Raw genomic sequence first — 20,818 nt, forward strand, 5'->3', positions numbered from 1 at the left:
CTTTCATAAGACTACTATTCAACCATTCAAATAATGAGCTGTTACACTGATCCAATAGAAAAATAAAAATAAAGAACAGAAGAAGCTGTCATACACTGCCAGAGAGTACAATGCTACAACCACTTTGAAAGTCATTTTGGAAATTACTAAAAAAGTCTCAAACATGTTCATTGTGGTTCTATCTAAAATACTTATATGTGAAAACCATCCTGATTATCTATCAACATGAGAACATATCATAAATTGAGGTATATCTACACAAAGGGATAATATTTTACAGCAAATAAACAATCTCCTATACAATATGAATGAATCTCATTAATACATTAATCAAAAGAAGAAACATAAGATTACTTGTATATCAAGAAATATACATGGGTTGGGGATGTGGCTCAAGCAGTAGCGCGCTTGCCTGGCATGGGTGCGGCCCGGGTTCGATCCTCAGCACCACATACAAACAAAGATGTGTTCGCCAAAAACTAAAAAATAAATATTAAAAAAAAAAAGAAGAAAGAAATATACAGGGCTGGGGTTGTGGCTCAGTGGTAGAATGCTTGCCTACCATGCATGAGGCACTAGGTTCAATCCTCAGCACCACATAAAAATAAAGATATTGTGTCCACCTAAAACTAAAAAAATAAATATTTTAGACCTGTAGGCTATGGCACAGTGGTAGAGCACTCGCCTACCATGCATGAGGCACTGGGTTCGATCCTCAGCACCACATAAATGTAAAATAAATATATTGTGTCCACCTAAAACTAAAAAGAAATAAATATTTTTAAAAAAAGAAATATACAAGACAGAAGCTGGGGTTGTGGCTCAGCGGTAGAGCGCTCGTCTAGCACGTGTAAGGCCCTGGGGTTGATCCTCAGCACCATATAAAAATAAATAAAATAAAGATATTGTATTCAATTACTTCTAAAAAAAGAAAAAGAAAAAAGAAATATACAAGGCAAAAATCAATAACAGATGATAAGAACCAGCCATGAACAAACATTCTGGGGTGACTGTTATACTAATCATAAAACTGAAATAACCCACTTAAGTATTTACTTATAATCTGGTGAATGTTACTGAATATAAATTATACCACAAAAAGGTGGAAAATATATAAGACATTTTAGTTATATTTTGTACCAATTAAAAATACACACCAACCTGATTTCCTATGGAGGGGGAAAAATATTTTGTCTTCTGCACGGATTCAAATCTTTAAAAAACAAATCTAGTTGAATATAATGGCAGAAGCCTCTAATCCCAGAAACTTAAGAGGCTAATGCAGGCAGACTGCAAGTTCAAGGCTAGCCTCAGCAACTTACTGAGGCCTTAAGAACTCAGTGAAACTCTATCTCAAAATGAAAAAAAAAAACATATGTAGCTCCGTAGTGGAGTGCCCCTGGGTTCAAACCCCAGTACTGGGAGGGGTGGGGGGGACTACCACACACACATATAAAAATTTAAATAAGGACTGGGGATATAGCTCAGTGGAAAAGTGTCTGCTTAGGGCTGGGGATGTGGCTCAAGCGGTAGCGCGCTCGCCTGGCATGCGTGCGGCCCGGGTTCGATCCTCAGCACCACATACAAACAAAGATGTTGTGTCCGCCGAGAACTAAAAAATAAATATTAAATAAAAAATTCTCTCTCTCTCTTTCTCTCTCTCTCTCTCTCTCTCTCTCTCTTTAAAAAAAAAAAAAAGTGTCTGCTTAGCATGGCTGTGACCCTGGGTTCAATCCCAGTATAGGGGAAAAAATAAGTAAACTGCAAAATAAGAACCTAGTCTTCTTTAGGCAATTATTAAACATTCCACTGACTAAGAAGTTACATGATAATCCCATACTTAGGTTTAATATAAAAGCCAGAAGGATTATTTTGAGGACCAAATAAGCAAATTATATAATAGAACCTAAAACATACTAATTGTTCAGGAGGAACTTGTATTTACAAGTTGTATTTACTTTCTATGACACTAGATTATATAGTTGAGTGAAACTGGCCAAATCATATTGTTATATTATATTCACGTATGAATATGTAGCAACAAATCCCACCACTATGTGCAGTTATAATACACCAATAAAAAATGTGGAAAATAGGGCTGGGGATGTGGCTCAAGCGGTAGTGCGCTCGCCTGGCATGCGTGCGGCCCGGGTTCAATCCTCAGCACCACATACAAACAAAGATGTTGTGTCCACCAAAAACTAAAAAATAAATATTAAAAAATTCTCTCTCGGGGCTGGGGATGTGGCTCAAGCGGTAGCACGCTCGCCTGGCATGCGAGCGGCCCGGGTTCGATCCTCAGCACCACATACAAACAAAGATGTTGTGTCCGCTGAAAACTAAAAAAATAAATATTAAAAAAATAAATAAATAAAAAATTCTCTCTCTCTAAAAAAAATGTGGAAAATAAAAATTAGATAATATAAAAATATTATGGTAATTTTAAAACTTATGATAAAATGTAAAATGTAACAACTCTGTACCAAAACCCACTATGTTATACATTGTAAATGGATATATTTTATGGCATAAATTATAATAATAAATTTTTAAAAATAATGTAAGTACAATGTCTTGCCAACTTATGAATCAGGTTTTCCCTCTGTCCACAGATGTTTGACAAATTACTGGGCTAAAATCCAGCCATAAAGATGAGGGGTCGGGTGGAACGCAGTACTAAACTATACCTCTATCTCTTTTAAAAATTCTTTATTTTAAAATAGGATGTCAACTAAATTGTTGAGGCTGGCCTCACTTGTCATACTACTGTCTCAGCCTCCCAAGTCACTGTGATTATAGGCTTGCATCACCATACCCAGCTAACCCTAAATTCATTTAGTTAAGAAGTGAGAAGTTGGGCTGGGATGTAGCTCAGTGGTAAACTGTTTGCCAAGAATGTTCAAACCCCAGTACCATAAACAACAGAGAAATTAAGAAACAGAAAAATTAGGATGAAATAAGCAAATACACACAAGCACTTAACCAATAATATATGAAATAACCTTTCACAATTTACTTAGTATACATATAAAGAAAAGAAATCCATGTATCTAGAAAAAACTGCATCATGAATTACAGAAGTTCATAAAGAATGTTATAGGAACTATCAGTGAAAATCCAAGAGATTATTAAATATTTATGTTTTATAATTATAATAACACATAGAAACTTACATTAGGAACATCCCTGTTCACAACGGTCTTCAAAATTTCTATCCATTCTGTCAGGTTCTGTTGGTTTATCAGCTCAAGTGGCAGTGTATACTAAATAAAAATCAGGAATTAATATTTTTAAATCTTACTAAAGAAAATTCTACTATTCCACTTCCATTTACTCTTCATACAATACCATGTAAAAGTATTTCTTTGTTTAACGGAAGGGGGGCTACCAGGGATTGAACTCAGGGGCACTCAATCACTGAGTCACATCCCCAACCCTTTTTTGTATTTTATTTGTAGTCAGGATCCCAATGAGTTGCTTAGCACTTCACTGTTGCTGAGGTTGGCTGTGAACTCATGATCCTCCTGCCTCAGCCGCCTGAGCTGCTGAGTTTACAGGCATGGGCCACCATACCCTGCTTATAAGAGTATTTCATTCAATCAATGTATTCCCATTAGTACATAAGTAAATTTCTTTGATTTATTTGTCTATAATGGAAAACACTGGCAGTGACCATGGGCATCCTTGTCTTGTTCCAACTTCCTGGGATTAAATCTTATATTCATATATAAGTATGATATTTACTGTAAATTTCTAGTAAATACCTTTTATCAAATTAAGGAAATTTCTATTTTACAATTCAAACAGTTTTTTGTTTTTGTTTTTTTTAAAGCAGGAATTGTTATTTAATTTTATCAAGTGCTTTTCTCTGGGATCCCCAAAGATAATTACAGGTCTCTCTCTCTTAATGAGGTAATCGCAAAAATTAATTTCTTATTGCTCATTCATTCTTCCATCCCTGGTATACATCCTTTCAGTAGGCTGATAAAATAAATATCCTATGAGGATTTTAAGGCATCTATTTTCACAAGTGAGACATTTTGATATAAGGATGTGCTAGGCTAAGAGAATGAGTTGGGAGGATAACATACTTATTTTGTCCTATGCTCTGAAAATTTTCAAGGATTATTTTAATCTAAAATTGTGATTATACCAGCTAGGAAAATATGAAAAGTCTTCAGCTATCTTCCATTCAAGTGGCATTTAACTAAAGAATTATGTAAGGAAGATCCAGACTGGGAGATGATTAGAATATCTTTAAAGACCTAAAAAGCCAGGTGTGGTGGTATGTACCCATAATACCAGCTATTCAGGAAGCAGAAACAGGAGGATCACAAGTTTGAGGCCAGCCCCTGTGACTCAGAAAGACCCTATCTCAAAAATAAAAAATAAAAAGAACTAGGATGTAGTTCAATCCCACAGTACTACAAAAAAACAAAACAAAAATCAACTACATCTTAGGAGAGGTATAATCACAAGTCTTAAGATTTTTAATAATGGTATGACTTGAACCAAAAGATCCTGATAAGATGCAACAACATAACACAAAAAAGCAGAACTTGAATTTTAAGGATCTATTTTAAAAGTAATTACATTCCACTGACAATACAAATTCAACCAATACCATAGTGGGTTATTTTGTGTTCAAGGAAGATTAAGAACAATACTGTACAAAAGATATTTTTTTAACTGTAATCAAGTCATATGTTTTAGACTCGTGAATTATTTTTGTTGTTGTTTTTAAGATGGAGTCTTGCTATGTTCTCCAGGGTGGTCTCAAACTCCTGGGCTTGCAGGTCTTCCAACCTCAGCATCCAGAGTGCTGGGACTGCAAGCATGCATCCACACCAAGTTGGACTCGAATTTTTCTTCTTCTTTTTAAAAATATATTTAGTTTTTAGTTGTAGGTGAACACAATACATCTATTTATTTATTTGTTTGTTTGTTTTTAATGTGGTGCTGAGGATCGAACCCAGTGCCTCACGTGTGCTAGGCAAACGCTCTACTACTGAGCCACAACCCCAGGCCAGGATTCAAATTCTTAGGGTAAAAGATGTTTTAAGTGGGAATGGTGGTGCTCTCTATATTCCCAGCTACTTAGACGGCTAAGGAAAAAGGATGACTTTAACCCATGAGTTCAAGACCAATGTAGACAGCAGAGCAAGACTTTATGACCCTGAAAAAAAAGACTACTTTTGTACTGCTGAACACTTTTAAGAGAACTTGAGATTGTTTATGTATGCTGCAAATTAGGCTTTATCCTTTTAATTCTGGCAAGTATTATCTTACTAGCAAATCATCCATTGAATCATTATTTATATACTCATATACTTCAAAATTTTTTAAAATTATTTTTTATTTTATTTATTTTTATGTGGTGCTAAGGATTGAACCCAGTGCCTCACACATGTCAAGCAAGCACCTTGAGTGACTGAGTTACAGGCCCAGCCCAAAATTCTTTAATTTTTAATGTGGTAAGTGTAGACTGACTTTATATATAAAATCTACTTTATACAAATTACCTGAACAAGAGCATAGAAGATCTTGAATATCTGTTTCTGGATGAGGACAGATTGATCAGATTGATCAGAAAGAAGCTGGATAAAGCGATCCTTTAGAACTGGCAAGAAATGCTGCATAGCTGCAACCAATGGACTCCGCTCTTCTGGTTTCTTGTACCTGTGGATAGGAATACAAACTAATTCTGTAAGAATTTATTTCCTCAATTTATACATACATAAAAACTACCTGTTTTTCTACACAAATATAAGTAAACACTTTCTAATCCATCTAGAAAAAGAAAACAACCTATTCTGGAACAAAAACACAAACAAAAGCAACTCAAAAACAGAATATCTAATATAGACTGAACATTTATAATGAGGTCAATAATATTCAAGTCCCCCATTAGTATTCTCCCTTTTAGAATTGAGAGAAATGAGTCCCTAAAGTTAAATATCTTTCCCAGTATTACACATGGAGGCATAAATCTAACCAAATGAGATCCAAATCACTATATAGTCTCTAAGTGTGAATACTGGTACAAATAAGGAGCTACAACAAACTAACTTAAACAGTAGTAGCTGATGAATAAACAAAACCAATTAAATTTTACCATCAGTAAGTTATTCACATTACAAACAAAATTAAGGCAGAAATGGCATGTACAAAGCAGAAAATAAATGTCTAAAAGCATTGTTAAACCAGAAGTTCTACCATCCATGTGGCAACAAAAAATACTCAACAAACTATATTCAATCTTCATTTATCCCATCTGGGGTCAATATTCATATTTTTTCAGCAGATATATAATATGTTGGACTACTGGGTGCTACTGTGTACCAGTATTATTTAACTAGTATGATGACCTTATTACCTTTCTAAAATCCAAAAAATTCTAAATTCCACTTTGCTCTAGGGATTATGGGTAAACAACTGCTGACCTACTTGGGACATTTCTGTATATATTACTTATCATTTTAACAAAATTTTTTAAAGATCTGTTAGTTTATATTTTAAAAATCAAATAATCATTTTATAGGTTAAAATTATAGAAATGAAATTCCAGTTTCTATTACTAAGGAGACATCAGGGAAACTAGATTTGTAAAATACAAATTACTGGTTATAGAATTAATAACCAAAGCTTGTCTTTTTGGAATACATGATTATTTTAAATTGCTTTAAAATAGTTCTCATCAATGGTTCCAGTTTTATTTGTTTGTACCCTTCTTCTCTCAGAGAAAATCTATTTACAAATTACACATCTGAGCCAGGCTCAGTGGCTCACACTTGTAATCCCAGTAACTCGGGAAGCTGAGGCCCAAGTATCAAGTTCAAGGCCAGTCTCAGAAATTTAGTGGTCGATCCTGTCTCAAAAAAAAAAAGGTCTGGGAGTGTATATAGTTCAGTGATAAATACCACTGGGTTCAAACCCAGTACCAAAAAAGAATTGAATATCTGAGTACATTTTTTTAAAGTAAATGAAGGTATATTCTTTGTTTCTATTTGGGTGACATGAGAACCAAGATAAATTTTCAAAGAAATGTTCAGTACTGGGGCTGGGGATGTGGCTCAAGCGGTAGCGCGCTCGCCTGGCATGCGTGCGACCAGGGTTCGATCCTCATACAAAGATGTTGTGTCCGCCAATAACTAAAAAATAAATATTAAAAAATTCTCTCTCTCTCTAAAAAAAAAAAAGGGGGGGGGGCTCTTTTTAAAAAAAAGAAAAGAAAAAAGAAATGTTCAGTACTGGGATGTATATAACTCAGTGGTACAGTGCTTGCCTTGCATGTGTGAGACCCTGGATTTGGATCTCCAACAGAGAGAAAAGAAAGACAAGAAAGAGGGGAAGGAAGGGGAAGGAAACAAAGAAGGGAAGGCAGGCAGAAATCTAACAAAGAAAGATCCGGGCTCAGGGTGCACGCCTGTAATCTCAGTGATCCCCACAACTAGGAGATAGACGGACACAGGAAGATTAGAAACTGAGAAAGAAAGCATGGGGGGGGGGGCGGCGTTCAAGAATGTAGCTCCCCTGAGTTCAATTCCCAGTATCACCAAAAATAAGGTTCACATTAATGCTTGGTAAGGCTATTTACAAAACTGACAACTCAGGGCTAGTGCTGTAGCTCAGTGGTGGAGCACTTGGCTAGCGCAACTGTGAGGCACTGGATTCAATCCTTGGCACCACAGAAAAATAAATAAATAAACAAATTGGATGCTGTATCCATCTACAACTAAAAAAATAACAAAATTGAAAACTCATTTTAGACATTATTTTAACATACTAAGAAATTATACTTAGCATATATTTAAAAAGGATTACCTATACCTTTGAGTCAATAAAACAGCAACATTTTATGAAAGAAAGCCATTTGCACTCTCTAGTCTGACTACACAAACTATAAATGTCTATAGACAAAATTTCCTTTTAATAAAAGAAAACTATACTATGCAGCACTCTCCACTTATCCATCCCAGGTGACTATGAATGTGAATACTCATGCCATGTTAGAATTTCTTCTCTGCTACCTCCCCTCACTGTGCTAGAAGTTGGGAGGTAGTAGAAAACAAACTTTTAAAAAAGATTTTTTTAGTTGTTGATAGATCTTTATTTTATTTATTTATATGTGATGCTGAGAATCGAACCCAATGCCTCACACATGCCAGGCAAGTGCGGTATCACTGAATGACAGCCCCAGCCCCTAGAAAGTAAATTTTAATGCCAAACATATAATTTCCCTCCAAGGCCTGAAAATTCCTGAAAGTGTGAAAATGTGACACTGACACAAGTCTACTATCACTTTTCTGTTCATAAACTATTCAATGCTTCCTCAGTATCTAAAAGATCACATCCAGGGCTGAGGTTTTGGCTCAGTGGTTGATCACCTGCCTAGCACGTGCAAGTCCCTGGGTTCAATCTTCAGCACCACATAAAAATAAATAAATAAATAATAAAGGTGTTGTGTCAAACTACAATTAAAAATAAATATTAAAAAAAAAATCACATCCATATTTTCTTTTGTCATATAAAACCTTATTTAATATGGTCCCAACAGTCCAAACTATTATTCCCAACCTTTCATAAGAAACTATGCATACTGTTAAGTGATTTCCTTTCTATCCATTTAATACAGTGTCTCATTTCCATCTTTGCATCTTTCTTTGTTCATACTACTCACTTCAGTGCGACATGCCTTCCTCTTCAAATGCTCTTTGTGCTCCTTCAACAGAAAAGCAACTCCTGAGAATCTATGCTCCTGAAGGCCACCAAATTCAAGTATCTCCATGAATTTTCTTAGAAATGCATCAGTCCACACAGATCCCTTCTGAATACCTGTGTTCCATAAACACTGCCTAAAAAAAACCTGGACTTCTAGTATTGTAGCAGCCTCCTATACTTCCCACTTGAAAATGCCTATCAAATTCCCTCCTGCTAAGATTTTAAAACAGGAGAGACTTGCACCTCCTCAATGACAACTGACAGCTTATCATTGTTATTCTCTCTGATTTTAGTCACTCACTTACCAGAACTACAACAACTGGCATTCTGACAGAGGTTGGAGCAACAGCTGGAACATTCCTTAGCAGGAAGATGGGCAGCTAGTGGGAACACAAGAAAACACCAGCACCAGTGCTGTAAATGGTATATTTTCTCTACTGCTCAGAACAACAGCAGCAGTTTATCAGCTACTTTGAAATGGGAACCAAAAATGGTATTGGAGGCTAACTACAACTCCTAGATTTGGAGGTATTACAAAGGCATCTGTGTAGCTGTTAGGACTGGAAATAAAATCACCATCATAGAATTTAAAAAGCCTTCCTCATAATTTTTCCACATCAAGACTTTCAATTGCCTACCAATTTTACTACTGTTACCATATGCTTAAAGGAAAGCCCCTTCAACATTTTGCTTAGCACTGTTTGTGCTATACCTTAACTTACAAGGTTAGGTTTTTTTTTTTCTGATTCCTAAACCCATATCTAAAATGATTCCTTAACCAGAAATATTTCTGATACTAATTACCTTACATGATTTATAATATGCTTAAATATGCAAACAATGAAATAGCTAAGTATGAATCCCTCAATACACATAGCTTTAAAAGGAGCCAGGTGTGGGAGGCACAGACTGTCATCCCAGCTACTCAGAAGGTTGAGGCAGGAGGATCCCAAATTTGAGGCCAACCTGGGCAACTTAGCGAGACTCTATCTTAAAGAAGAATAAAATACAGCTAGGATTTAACTCAGTGGCAGAGTGCTTGCCTAGCATTTACAAGGCCCTATTACCACAAAAAATAAAAAAATTTAAAAAATAAATTAATTAATTAAAATTACCATTTAGTTCACTAATTTCATGAGCTATGTCAAATATAATTTTACATTTTCAAATTGGTATGTAAAATTTCAAAACTCTTCCTACTTCTTGAAATTCCATGAGAAAGACACTTACTCATAATTTTTCACCAATTGATAAAGGCAAAGGAGAATTCCTAGCCAACAAGCACTGTTATCAGATTGAAGATAAAAGCCAATCTTGTCCACAATGGCAGTCCAGCGGCTTGGATAATCATGCTTGATGATGTGATGAATGCATGTAGTGAGCTGTACCCTGTAAGTAAAAAATATATATAGTAAGAAGGAAGAAATACTAACAGATAAAATTTCACTGACTCATAAAGGGAAAATGGGCTATTCAGATAATACCTAATTTCAAATAATCTACCTGATGTTTGTATATACATCCAATAAAAATAATTCAAAATACTAATTCAAAATAAATCATTCAGCAAAACCTACTATTCCTACCAACTTAAAAGAAACTGAATAATTGTTATGAGTGCAGATTTTTTTAAATCCCTGAAACTAGTAAGTATCATTTAAGAACAACCACACTTGTTATAAATTTTGCAAAATATAAATATATAAGAGCTTTCAGCGGGTATAGCCCATGGTAGAGTGTCTCCTTAGCATGTGGGAGGCCCTAGGTTCACTCCAGAACCTCAATAAAATAATAAATAGAAAAGAGTTTTCAAATATTGAAAGACTACACAATATAAAGTATATGAGCTGGGTATGGTGACACACCTATAATCCCAGCGACTTGGGAGGCTGAGGCAGGAGGATCGAAATCTGGAGGCTAGCCTCAGCAACATAGTGAGACTATGTCTCAAAAAAATAAAAAGGTCTGGGGATGTGGCTCAATAGTTAAGACCCCTGAGTTCAGTCCCCAGTACCAAAATACTATATGTATGTACATACATATAGTATATGACAGCATTTCACAGTTTTGTTGTTTTTTATTTGTTTGTTTGTTTTTTGGTACTGGGAATTAAACCAAGGACAGTCAACCACTAAATTACATCGTCAGCCCTTTTTTGTATTTTATTTAGAGAAAGGGTCTGGCTAAGTTGTTGAGGCTGGCTTTTGAACTCAGGACCCTCCTTGCCTCAGCCTCCCAAGCCACTGGTATTACAGGGATACACCACCATACCCGGCCATTTCATCTGACAACAGGATGTTTTCCAAGTTTTACGACTGTAATATTTAACTGTAGTAAGAAAATTAATCAAAGACACTGTCATATAAAAACATTTTTTGGATAAGTTTTCTGCTGTAAAAATTGCAGGTTTGCAGGCTGGGGTTATGGCTCAGCAGTAGAACGCTCGCCTCGCATGTGAAAGGCCCTGGGTTTGATCCTCAGCACCACATATAAATAAATACAATAAAGTTAAAAAAAAAAAAAAAGTAGGTTTGCGTATTCTAAATAGACACGCCCCCGCCAAAAAAAAGAACCTGAAAATTACATACCTGATAAGCTCAGGAGAGTGAATGATGGCTTCTACAATATTTTCTCGAATGCAGTGTCGATCTTCTTCTGGAATAGTGTAAGGGGATATATCCCCTGGTACTGTTTCTCGATCAGGCCAATACTGTGTTATCATATTTTTCAAATAGATAACACCTAAAATATGGATCAGTTTGACAAAAGAATATTTACTATGAAAGCAATGTTAATGTCCCTTTACAAAGTCCATACCTAAATTATTTCTTCCAAATCATTTTTAGTTACAAACATAAAACAAACAAAAAAAAATTTGTATTACAAACAAAATACTACAATCAATATTGGGTTTTTGTTGTTGTTGTTTTTTTTTTCTGGTGGTACAAGGGATTGAACTCAAGGGTACTTTACCAATGAGGTATATCCCGAGTCCTAGACATTTTATTTTGAGACAGGGTCTCCCTCAAGTTGCCCAGGCTGGCCTCAGCCTCCCAAACAGCAGGAATTATAGGCATATACTACTGTATCCAGCTTTTTTCAAGTATGTTAAAAGTTAATAATCAAAAAACAAAATTAACTCTCATTTACAGCAATTACTACTCAGTGACAGCAATAACCAACATAATTGAACACTAAATCTAAGAGAACCTGGCAAATAAACACTAGAAGCAAAACGGTTATTTTGGGGGGAGGGGGTTACTGGGAATTGAATGCTGGGTACCATTGAGCAATGTCCCCAGCCCGTTTAATATTTTATTTTGAGATAGGGTCTCATTAAGTTGTTTAGGATCCTGCTGAGTTGCTGAAGCTGGCATTGAATTTGTTGTCTTCCTGCCTCTGCCTCCTGAGGGACTGGGATTACAGGCTTGTGCCACCATGCCCGGCAATAATCAGTTTTCTATAGAATAGTTAAACTAATTTTAACAGTTTTCTAACCAAGAAAAACCTGAAGACAGAAGTATCTCACACTAAAATAATTTCTAAAATAATCTCACAAAGGTGATAAAAAATAAATGTATATCAAAGAAAAATCATAGTAGTGGGGCTGGGGATGTGGCTCAAGCGGTAGTGCGCTCGCCTGGCATGAGTGCGGCCTGGGTTCGATCCTCAGCACCACATACAAAGATATTGTGTCCTCCGAAAACTAAAAAATAAATATTAAAAAATTCTCTCTCTCTCTCCTCTCTCCCTCTCTCTTTAAAAAAAAAAAAAAAAAAAAAGAAAAATCATAGTATATAAAGGTTCTTAAATCTATAAATCCCAAGTGTTTCAATCACACAGCACTTCAAATTCATTTTGGGGGGTGGGGTACTGGGGATTAAACTTATGGGCACTGGACCATGCAGCCACATCCCCAGCCCTATTTGTATTTTATTTAGAGACAGAGTTTCACTGAGTTGTTTAGCACCTCACTTCTGCTAAAGCTGGCTTTGAACTCACAATTTTCCTGTCTTGGCCTCCAGAACCACTAGGATTACAGGTGAGTGCTACCTGTAATTTAAATTCATGTTATTTTATGGGAGAATTTGCTATGCTCAAAAATGACAGATCACAGATGCCATAGTGCATGCCTGCAGCTCCAAGACTTGGGAGGCTCAGGCAAGAGGATAACAAGTTCGAGGCCAGCCTGGAGAACTTAGCAAGATCCTGTCTCAAGACAAAAATGTTTTTAAAAAGGGGTATGGATATAACACTTGCCCAGCATGCACAAAGCCCTGGGTTCAACCCCCTAGAACAGGAGGGAAAAAAAAAGAGATTACAATTTCTTGTCAACTATTATATATTACTACATTTGTACATCGCTATTTGATGAAGTGACCAAACTGATGTGGGAAAATTTAGGTGGTGGTGGTGGTGTTTTTAACCCAGCCCTTAAGCCAGGGAGGCTAGTGGGGTATGGACCACAAAAGTAGAAGAGATACAGCAAGGGAAATTATTCATACTTAATTAATTCCTAAATTCTGGTTCTTTGATTAGCAATTTTTTTTTTTTTGAGGTAGTAGTGGGGATTGAAACCAGGGCCTTGGGCAGCACTCTACCAACTGAGCAATTCTTATTGGAAGTCCTGCACACATTGGAACAAGGACAATTGACATTACTAGCATTTTTTAAAAAATATTTTTTAGTTGCAAATGGACACGATACATTTATTTTATTTATTTATATTTATGTGGTGCTGAGGATTGAACTATGCGCCTCACACGTCGAGTAAGCACTCTACCCATAGTAAGCCTGAAGCCCTAGTTTCAATCCCCAACATCACGAAAAAATATAAATCAATCAATCAATCAATCAATCTTTTGAAATTGATACCAAATATCAAGACACTTGCTGTTTATTGAGGGCAAATTTGTTTTCAGGAAAATCATGAAGGGCCACCCCAAAATATTTCTGCTATTCAATTTACAAATCTTTTAAACAATATCTTTACAATCAAGAAAATAATTCAGGAAACGTACCTGCCTGTCTTACAGGTAAATCCAGTTGTTCTGACATAGTAATTTGGAGCAATGTTGAAACAAAATTCAGAGACTTGTGTGCCTACAAACAAATGGGGGAAAAATAAACTTTTTAAAGTTTCTATAAATAAATATAATTTAAAATAACAGATCCAAAGAACTTTAATACTCTTCCATTGCTTGGCTTGTACAAAGGACTTTGTCACCTGATCCCAGATTTATTGCCCATCACTCTCCTATACTGAACTTGAACATATAATGACAAATCCTAAAAATGTTTGTATGTTTGCATTTGTCTGCACTGCCCTTTCCATTTCTCTCAACTAGCATTCTTAACCTACATTGGTAGGAGCAGCTCAAAAACAATATGATCTGTGATGATATCTACTTCTACTTTTCAGTAATAATTTCTTTGTATACATGTTCTGTTAAGTAGCTAGATACATCCTAAGTCAATAAAAATGAATAATGAGTAGATTGGGATGATTCCAAGGTGCTAATAATGTTTATTTCCTGATCTGGTTGCTGTTTTATATAAGTGTGCTGTTTGTGAAAACTGTATCCTTATAAACACTTTTCTGTACATTTTATATTTCAATGGAAGAGGGAAAACCAATAGCTTTAACATAATAACAGTAGAATAAAAACTATATGATCATACTTAAATATATGATAAGCAATGCAACCCACAGAAAAGACTGAAACTAAAACACACCAAAAATGCTAAAACCAGTTATCATTGAGTAATAAGAGCTACTCCTTACACATTTTCTATTTTCCAAGTTTTATATTACAATACTGAACATTCAAGTTAAATTACTTCTTGTATGTTTTGCCATTTAATTCCCCTCCATTCTAACAAAATCAGCACCTATAAATGTCATCTCTTTTCAGCCTAAGTTTTAGTATTTTTGTGCAGGTGTTCACATGAAATATACTGATTTTTATTTTAATTTCCTCTTTAAAGACTTTCCCCAAAAACATTCTGAAAACACATTCTCAGAGAATTTTATTGTTGAATACAAAAAAAATTTACTCCACATTAACATCTAGAGTGATAATTATATAGTCTGAAAATTATACAGTTACATGTTCTTGGTGCAGGACATTATGCAAGAAGCTGAGATTACAGGACTGAATATTACACTCAAGTTCCATGACCTCATAGAAACATATAGTGTACTGAAGGAATATAAAATAATCAAACAGCTAATGGAAGAAGTAGTAGACACTACAGAAGATTCAAGTAGATGAAGGGCAGGTACTAACCCCTTTCCTTTACTCCAACTAGATCATCAACACAGTAAATAACTGTCTTTAGAAACCTTTCATCAACACCATTTATCACACCACTCTTGATCTCTCTCCGCAGGCTTTCTTTGCCGATTTCCCATTCTGTTTAATCTATAAATGCTAGAACTTACCAAGACCCAGTCCTATGCCATCTTTTCCAGTCTCCAGCTGATCTCATCTAATTTCTGTCTTTAAATACTATCTATATAACCGGGCATGGGGTGCACACCAATTAACCCCAGCGGCTCAGAAGGCTGAGGCAGGAGGATCACAAGTTCAATGCCAGCCTCAGCAACTTAGCAAGACCTTGTCTCTAAATAAAATATAAAAAGGGCTGGGAATATGGCTTAGTGATTAAACATCACTACTGAATTCAATACTTCCATACCGCAAGACAATGAAAAATAAAAAATAACGCACGTGTGTGTGTGTATATATATATAATTTATATTTACATACATTATTTCCAACCCAGATCATTATAAAAGACTTATCTATTACACATTCCTATTTCAGTATCTAAAGCATCGTTTCTCCCATAAACTTCTATGCTACTGTCTATACTAACTCTCTTAACTTCCATCATCACCATCCTTGGCAATCCTCACACTTTCCTCTCCTACTCCCAATTTAACACATCCAGTCCTAATTCTAAAATGTACATTTTTAAAATATACCCACTTTCTTCATTCCCATCGATACCAACCTAGTCCAAGTAACTACCATCCTTTCATTTATTTATTTATTTTTGTGATGATGGCAATCAATCAAACCCAGAACTGGAACCTTGCACATGCTAGGCAAAAGCTGTACCACTAAACTATACCCCATCTCATATCCCTCTTAAATTAACTATTCTCACTCCTAACCATTCTCCATTTATCAGCCAACCAGATTTAAACATAATCCTAGACTCTAAGCATGAGGATTCCATGTTCAAGGTCGGCCTGGGCAATTTAGCAACACCCTGTCTTAAAATAAAATATAAAACAGGTTGCTGAGTGGCTGGGATTGTGGCTCAGCGGTAGAGAACTCGCCTAGCACAGGCGGGACCTGGGTTCGATTCTCAGTACCATATAAAAATAAAGGCATTGTGTTGTGTCCATCTACACCTAAAAAAAAATTTTTTTAAAGGGCTGTCGATGTATTTCAGTGGTAAAGCATCCCTGGGTACAGCAAAAATAGGGCTGGGGTTGTGACTCAGTGGTAGAGTGCTCGCCTAGCATGCGTGAGACACTGGGTTCAATCCTCTGCACCACATAAAAATGAAATAAAGATATTGTATGTTCACTTACAACTAAAAAATAAATATTTTTTAAAAGTACAGCAAAATAATGAATTAATTGAAAATAAGATTGTAAATTAATCTCTTTTAAAAACATTCTATTACAATTTTTGATGCCCTTCAAGAAGATATTTCGCCCCCTTCGTCAGGCTCATTTAAAAAACTTTCTCTCTCCAGGGCTGTGGTTGTGGCTCAAGTGGTAGAGTGCTTGCCTAGCACGTGTGAGGCACTGGGTTCAATCCTCAGCACCACATAAAAATAAAATAAAGATATTGTATCTACCTAAAACTAAAAAATAAAATTGTTTAAAAATAAATAAATAAATAAAAATAAAAAAATAAAAAACTTTCTCTGGCTATTCTGGGTCTCTTATTTTTCCAAACGAATCTCACAATTGCTTTTTCTATTTCAATGAAGAATGACATTGGGATTTTAAAAGGAATTGCATTAAATTTGTGTAAAAACGCTTTGGGTAGTAATGGCCATTTTGATAATATTAATTTTGCCTATCCAAGAACATGGGAGATCTTTCCATCTTCTAAGATCTTCTTCCATTTCTTTTAGTGTTCTCTAGATTTCATTGTAGAGATCTTTCACTTCTTTTGTTAGATTGATTCCCAAGTATTTTTTTAAATACTTTTTTAAATAGTTGGACACCATACCTTTATTTTACTTATTTATTTTTATGTGGTGCTAAGGATCGAACCCAGCACCTCAAACATGCTAGGCAAGCATTCTACCACTGAGCCACAACTTCAGCCCCGATTCCCAAGTATTTTCATTTTTTTGAGGATTTATTTTTTTAAGAGACTTAGAACAGCCAAACTAATCCTTAGCAAGAAGAGTGAAGCAGGTGGCATCACAATACCAGACCTTAAACTGTACTACAGAGCTACAGTAACAAAAACAGCATGGTATTGGCACAAAAATAGACATGTAGACCAATAGTACAGAACAGAAGACAGAGACAAACCCCGCATATACAGTTATCTCATATTAGACAAAGGCACCAAAAATAAACATTGGAGAAAAGATACCCTCTTTAACAAATGGTGCTGGGGAAAATGGAAATCTATATGTTGCAAAATGAAATTAAACTCCTATCTCTCACCCTGCACAAAACTCAATTCAAAATGGATCAAGGACCTACAAATTAGACCAGACACTCTGACCTAATAGAAGAAAAAGTAGGACCAAATCCAATCATGTCAGGTTAGGACCTGACTTCCTTAACAAGACTCCTAAAGCACAAGAAATAAATTCAAGAATCAATATATGGGGGCTGTGGCTGTGGCTGAATGGCAGAGCACTTGCCTAGCACATGTGAGGCACTGGGTTCAATCTTCAGCAACACATAAAAATAAACAAATAAAATAAAAGCATTCTGTCCATCTACTAAATACTAATAATAATAATAATAATAATGGAGGACAACTCCTTTGAATCACTTTTTAAGAAAGAATAAATATATGGGATGGATTCAAATTAAAAAGCTTCTTCTCAGCAAAGGAAACAATGTGAAGAAAGAACCTACAGAATGGGAAAAAAAACTTTACCACAAGCACCTCAGGTAGAGCACTAATCTCCAGAATATACAAAGAACTCAAAAACGTAACACCAGGGGCTGGGGTTGTGACTCGGTGGCAGAGTGCATGCCTCACACATGTGAGGCACTGAATTCGATCCTCAGCACCACATAAAAATAAACAAAATAAAGATATTGCGTCCATCTATAAGTAAAAAATATTTCTAAAAAATAGCACCAAAAAAATACAAATAATCCAATTAATAAATGAGTTAAGGGACTGAACAGACACTTCCAGGAGATCAACAAATATATGAAAAAGTGTTCAACATCTCAGAAATGCAACTCAAAACTACACTGAGATTCTACCTCACTCCAGTCAGAATGGCAGTTATCAAGATTACAAGTAGCAATAAACGTTGGCAAGAATGTAGGGGAAAAGGTACACTCATATATTGCTGGTGGGACTGCAAGTTGGTGCAGCCACTCTGGAAAGCAGTATGGAGATAGATTCCTTAGAAAACTTGGAATGGAACCACCATTTGACCCAGCTATCCCAATCTTCAGCATATATCCAAAAGACTTAAATCAGCATACCACAGTGAAGCAGCCACATTAATATTTACAGCAGCTCAATTCACAATAGCTAAACTATGGAACTAACCTAGATGCTCTTCAACAGATGAATGGATAAAGAAAATGTGGTATGTGTACATAGTGAAATATTGCTCAGCCTTAAAGAAGAATGAAATTATGGCATTTGCAGGTAAATGGATGGAGTTGAAGAATATCATGCTAAGTGGAATAAGCCAATTCACAAAAAAAAAAAAAAAACAAAGGCCAAATGACATGCAGACGATAATCCATAATGGGATCAAGGCGGGGCACTAGGGAAGAATGAAGGAACTATGGATTGAACAGAGGAGAGTGAGGGGAGGGGAGTGAGTGAGAAGGATGATGGAATGAAACAGACATTATTACCCTATGTTCGGGTATGACTGCATGAAAAGTGTGAGTCTGTATCATGTACAGCCAGAGAAATAAGAAGTTGTACTCCATTTGTGTACAATGAGTTGAAGTACATTCTGTTGTAGTATATAACTAATTAGAATAAATTTTAAAATTAAAAAAAAAACTTTCTCTGGGAATAGAAAAGACAGTACAATTAATCGAACATATCTTTCCTATCCTTATATATGAATGTAACAACCAATGTAACTCCACATCATATACAACTGCAATAATGGGATCCTAACTGAAACAATTATACTTAAGAATCTATATGTGGGGCTGGGGATGTGGCTTAAGCGTTAACGCAATCACCTCAGCACCACATACAAACAAAGATGTTGTGTCCGCCGAAAACTAAAAAATAAATATTAAAAAATTCTCTCTCTCTCTCTAAAAAAAAAAAAAAAGAATCTATATATGTATAATATGTCAAAAAACACTCTACTGTCATGTTTATCTAGAAAGAACAAATAAAAAATAAAAATAAGTAAAATAAAATAATAAAAAAGCTTTTCCCCTGCCCTTACTTTACCATCCTTCTTTGGGTTCTTTCAATAATAAATGTCACCCCATTTCAGAGTCTTTGTACATACTGTGAGTTTCTACTCTCCCCTTGCTTCAGCAGAGTTAACTGCTTCCCAATGTCCCACTCTATGTCTCAGTTTAAACATTATTTCCTTAAAGAAGTCTTTCCTATCTAATCACTCAAGTTAAAGTAAGACTCCCTTAGAATGCTCATAATTTTAACTATTTTTTCTTCAAAATACTTATTACATATTTGTAACTACCATATTTGTAACCCACACCAGTTTTATCCCTTTTTCTACCATTAACTAGACTTTAAGTTCGATCAAATAGGGACCATACTGTTTATATACCTAATCCTCATTATGATGCATGGCATTTCGGACAGTCAAACTATTTACTGAATAAATTGAAAGAGACAAGAAATAAATGCCTTGAAAGAAGACATGATTGCCTAGGAGCATAGTAGAGTGTGAAAGGATATTTATACTTAAGGGATAGATAGAAAGACCTATAACGAACACCACTATCCATACTATTACTAATGTAATTTTAGGCCATTTATAATATATAGTCTCCAATATCAAACTGGGAGCTTCTGGAATGGACTGCTGCAATCAGATAGTCCTGGGTGTAATTCTAAGTAATGACATTTCCTATATTGTTAAGCCTTGAGAAAGCTAATTCAGAAAATCTGTCTCAATTACAAAATGTGTACTAAAATTCACTACATAGAATGTTTGTAAGAAGTAAATAAAAAAGACACAGAAAATATTTTAACAAATTATAAAGATATAACAGGCTGGGATTGCTCTCAGTGGTAGAGCACTTGCATACCATGTGCAAGGCCCAAGGTTCAATCCTCAACACCAACAAAAACAACAAACCAGCAAAACACCACATAACAAATGTGTATGTTCTATATACCCATACTCAGTAGGAGTTCATCTTTCTTAAAGAGTATGATCTAACATTAGAAAGATATAAACTGAATGTAGCCAAGTTACTCATTAGTTCTTTAAATCATCCATAAAACACAGCACATGTGGCTTTGTGTATTTAAACAATCTCTTTTGAGGTCCCAATGCTGAAGTTTGTCCTTCAGACTTGAAACAGATTACTTTCTATGATAAGTCCTGAGGAAGGCTGGGCATGGTGATGCACACCTGTAATCAAGGGGCTTAAGAGATTGAGGCAGAAGGAATGTGAGTTCAAACCCAACCTCAGCAACTTTGGGAGGCCCTATATCTAATAAAAAATAAATAAAAAGGGATGGGGATGTGGCTCGATGGTTAAGCACCCCTGGGTTCAATCTCTGATACCAAAAAAAAAAGTCCTGATGAAGTTGTTGGTTTATAATTAGGAGTCATGTTAAACCAACATAATCCATCACAATCACCACTATTTTTGTTTGTCTTACGTATACAAAGGTACATT

At 35.4% G+C, this 20,818-nt stretch overlaps 1 protein-coding gene across 6 annotated transcripts in view; it reads right to left on the reverse strand.

Annotated features, from left to right (window-relative positions):
* The window catches only part of Ipo7 (importin 7), a 59,672-nt gene that overhangs the window by 26,188 nt on the left and 12,666 nt on the right, over window positions 1-20,818 (reverse strand). For 2 of the 6 annotated variants that reach the window (XM_046438153.2, XM_058576876.1), the window contains exons 2-6: window positions 13,743-13,824; window positions 11,310-11,463; window positions 9,952-10,110; window positions 5,523-5,679; window positions 3,174-3,263 (exon numbers count right to left, since the gene is read on the reverse strand). In XM_046438153.2, the coding sequence (XP_046294109.1) occupies window positions 3,174-3,263; window positions 5,523-5,679; window positions 9,952-10,110; window positions 11,310-11,463; window positions 13,743-13,824 (642 nt within the window). Of the gene's footprint in view, window positions 1-3,173; window positions 3,264-5,522; window positions 5,680-9,026; window positions 9,642-9,951; window positions 10,111-11,309; window positions 11,464-13,742; window positions 13,825-20,818 lie in introns of those variants that run through there. The other 4 variants (XM_058576875.1, XM_058576874.1, XM_058576877.1 and 1 more) reach the window with 4 other exon arrangements.

This window comes from Marmota monax, unplaced genomic scaffold (genome assembly GCF_021218885.2).
Source record: "Marmota monax isolate L192 unplaced genomic scaffold, Marmota_monax_Labrador192_F-V1.1 WCK01_AAM20220418_F8-fsc00061, whole genome shotgun sequence".
Classification (NCBI taxonomy): Eukaryota; Metazoa; Chordata; class Mammalia; order Rodentia; family Sciuridae; genus Marmota; species Marmota monax.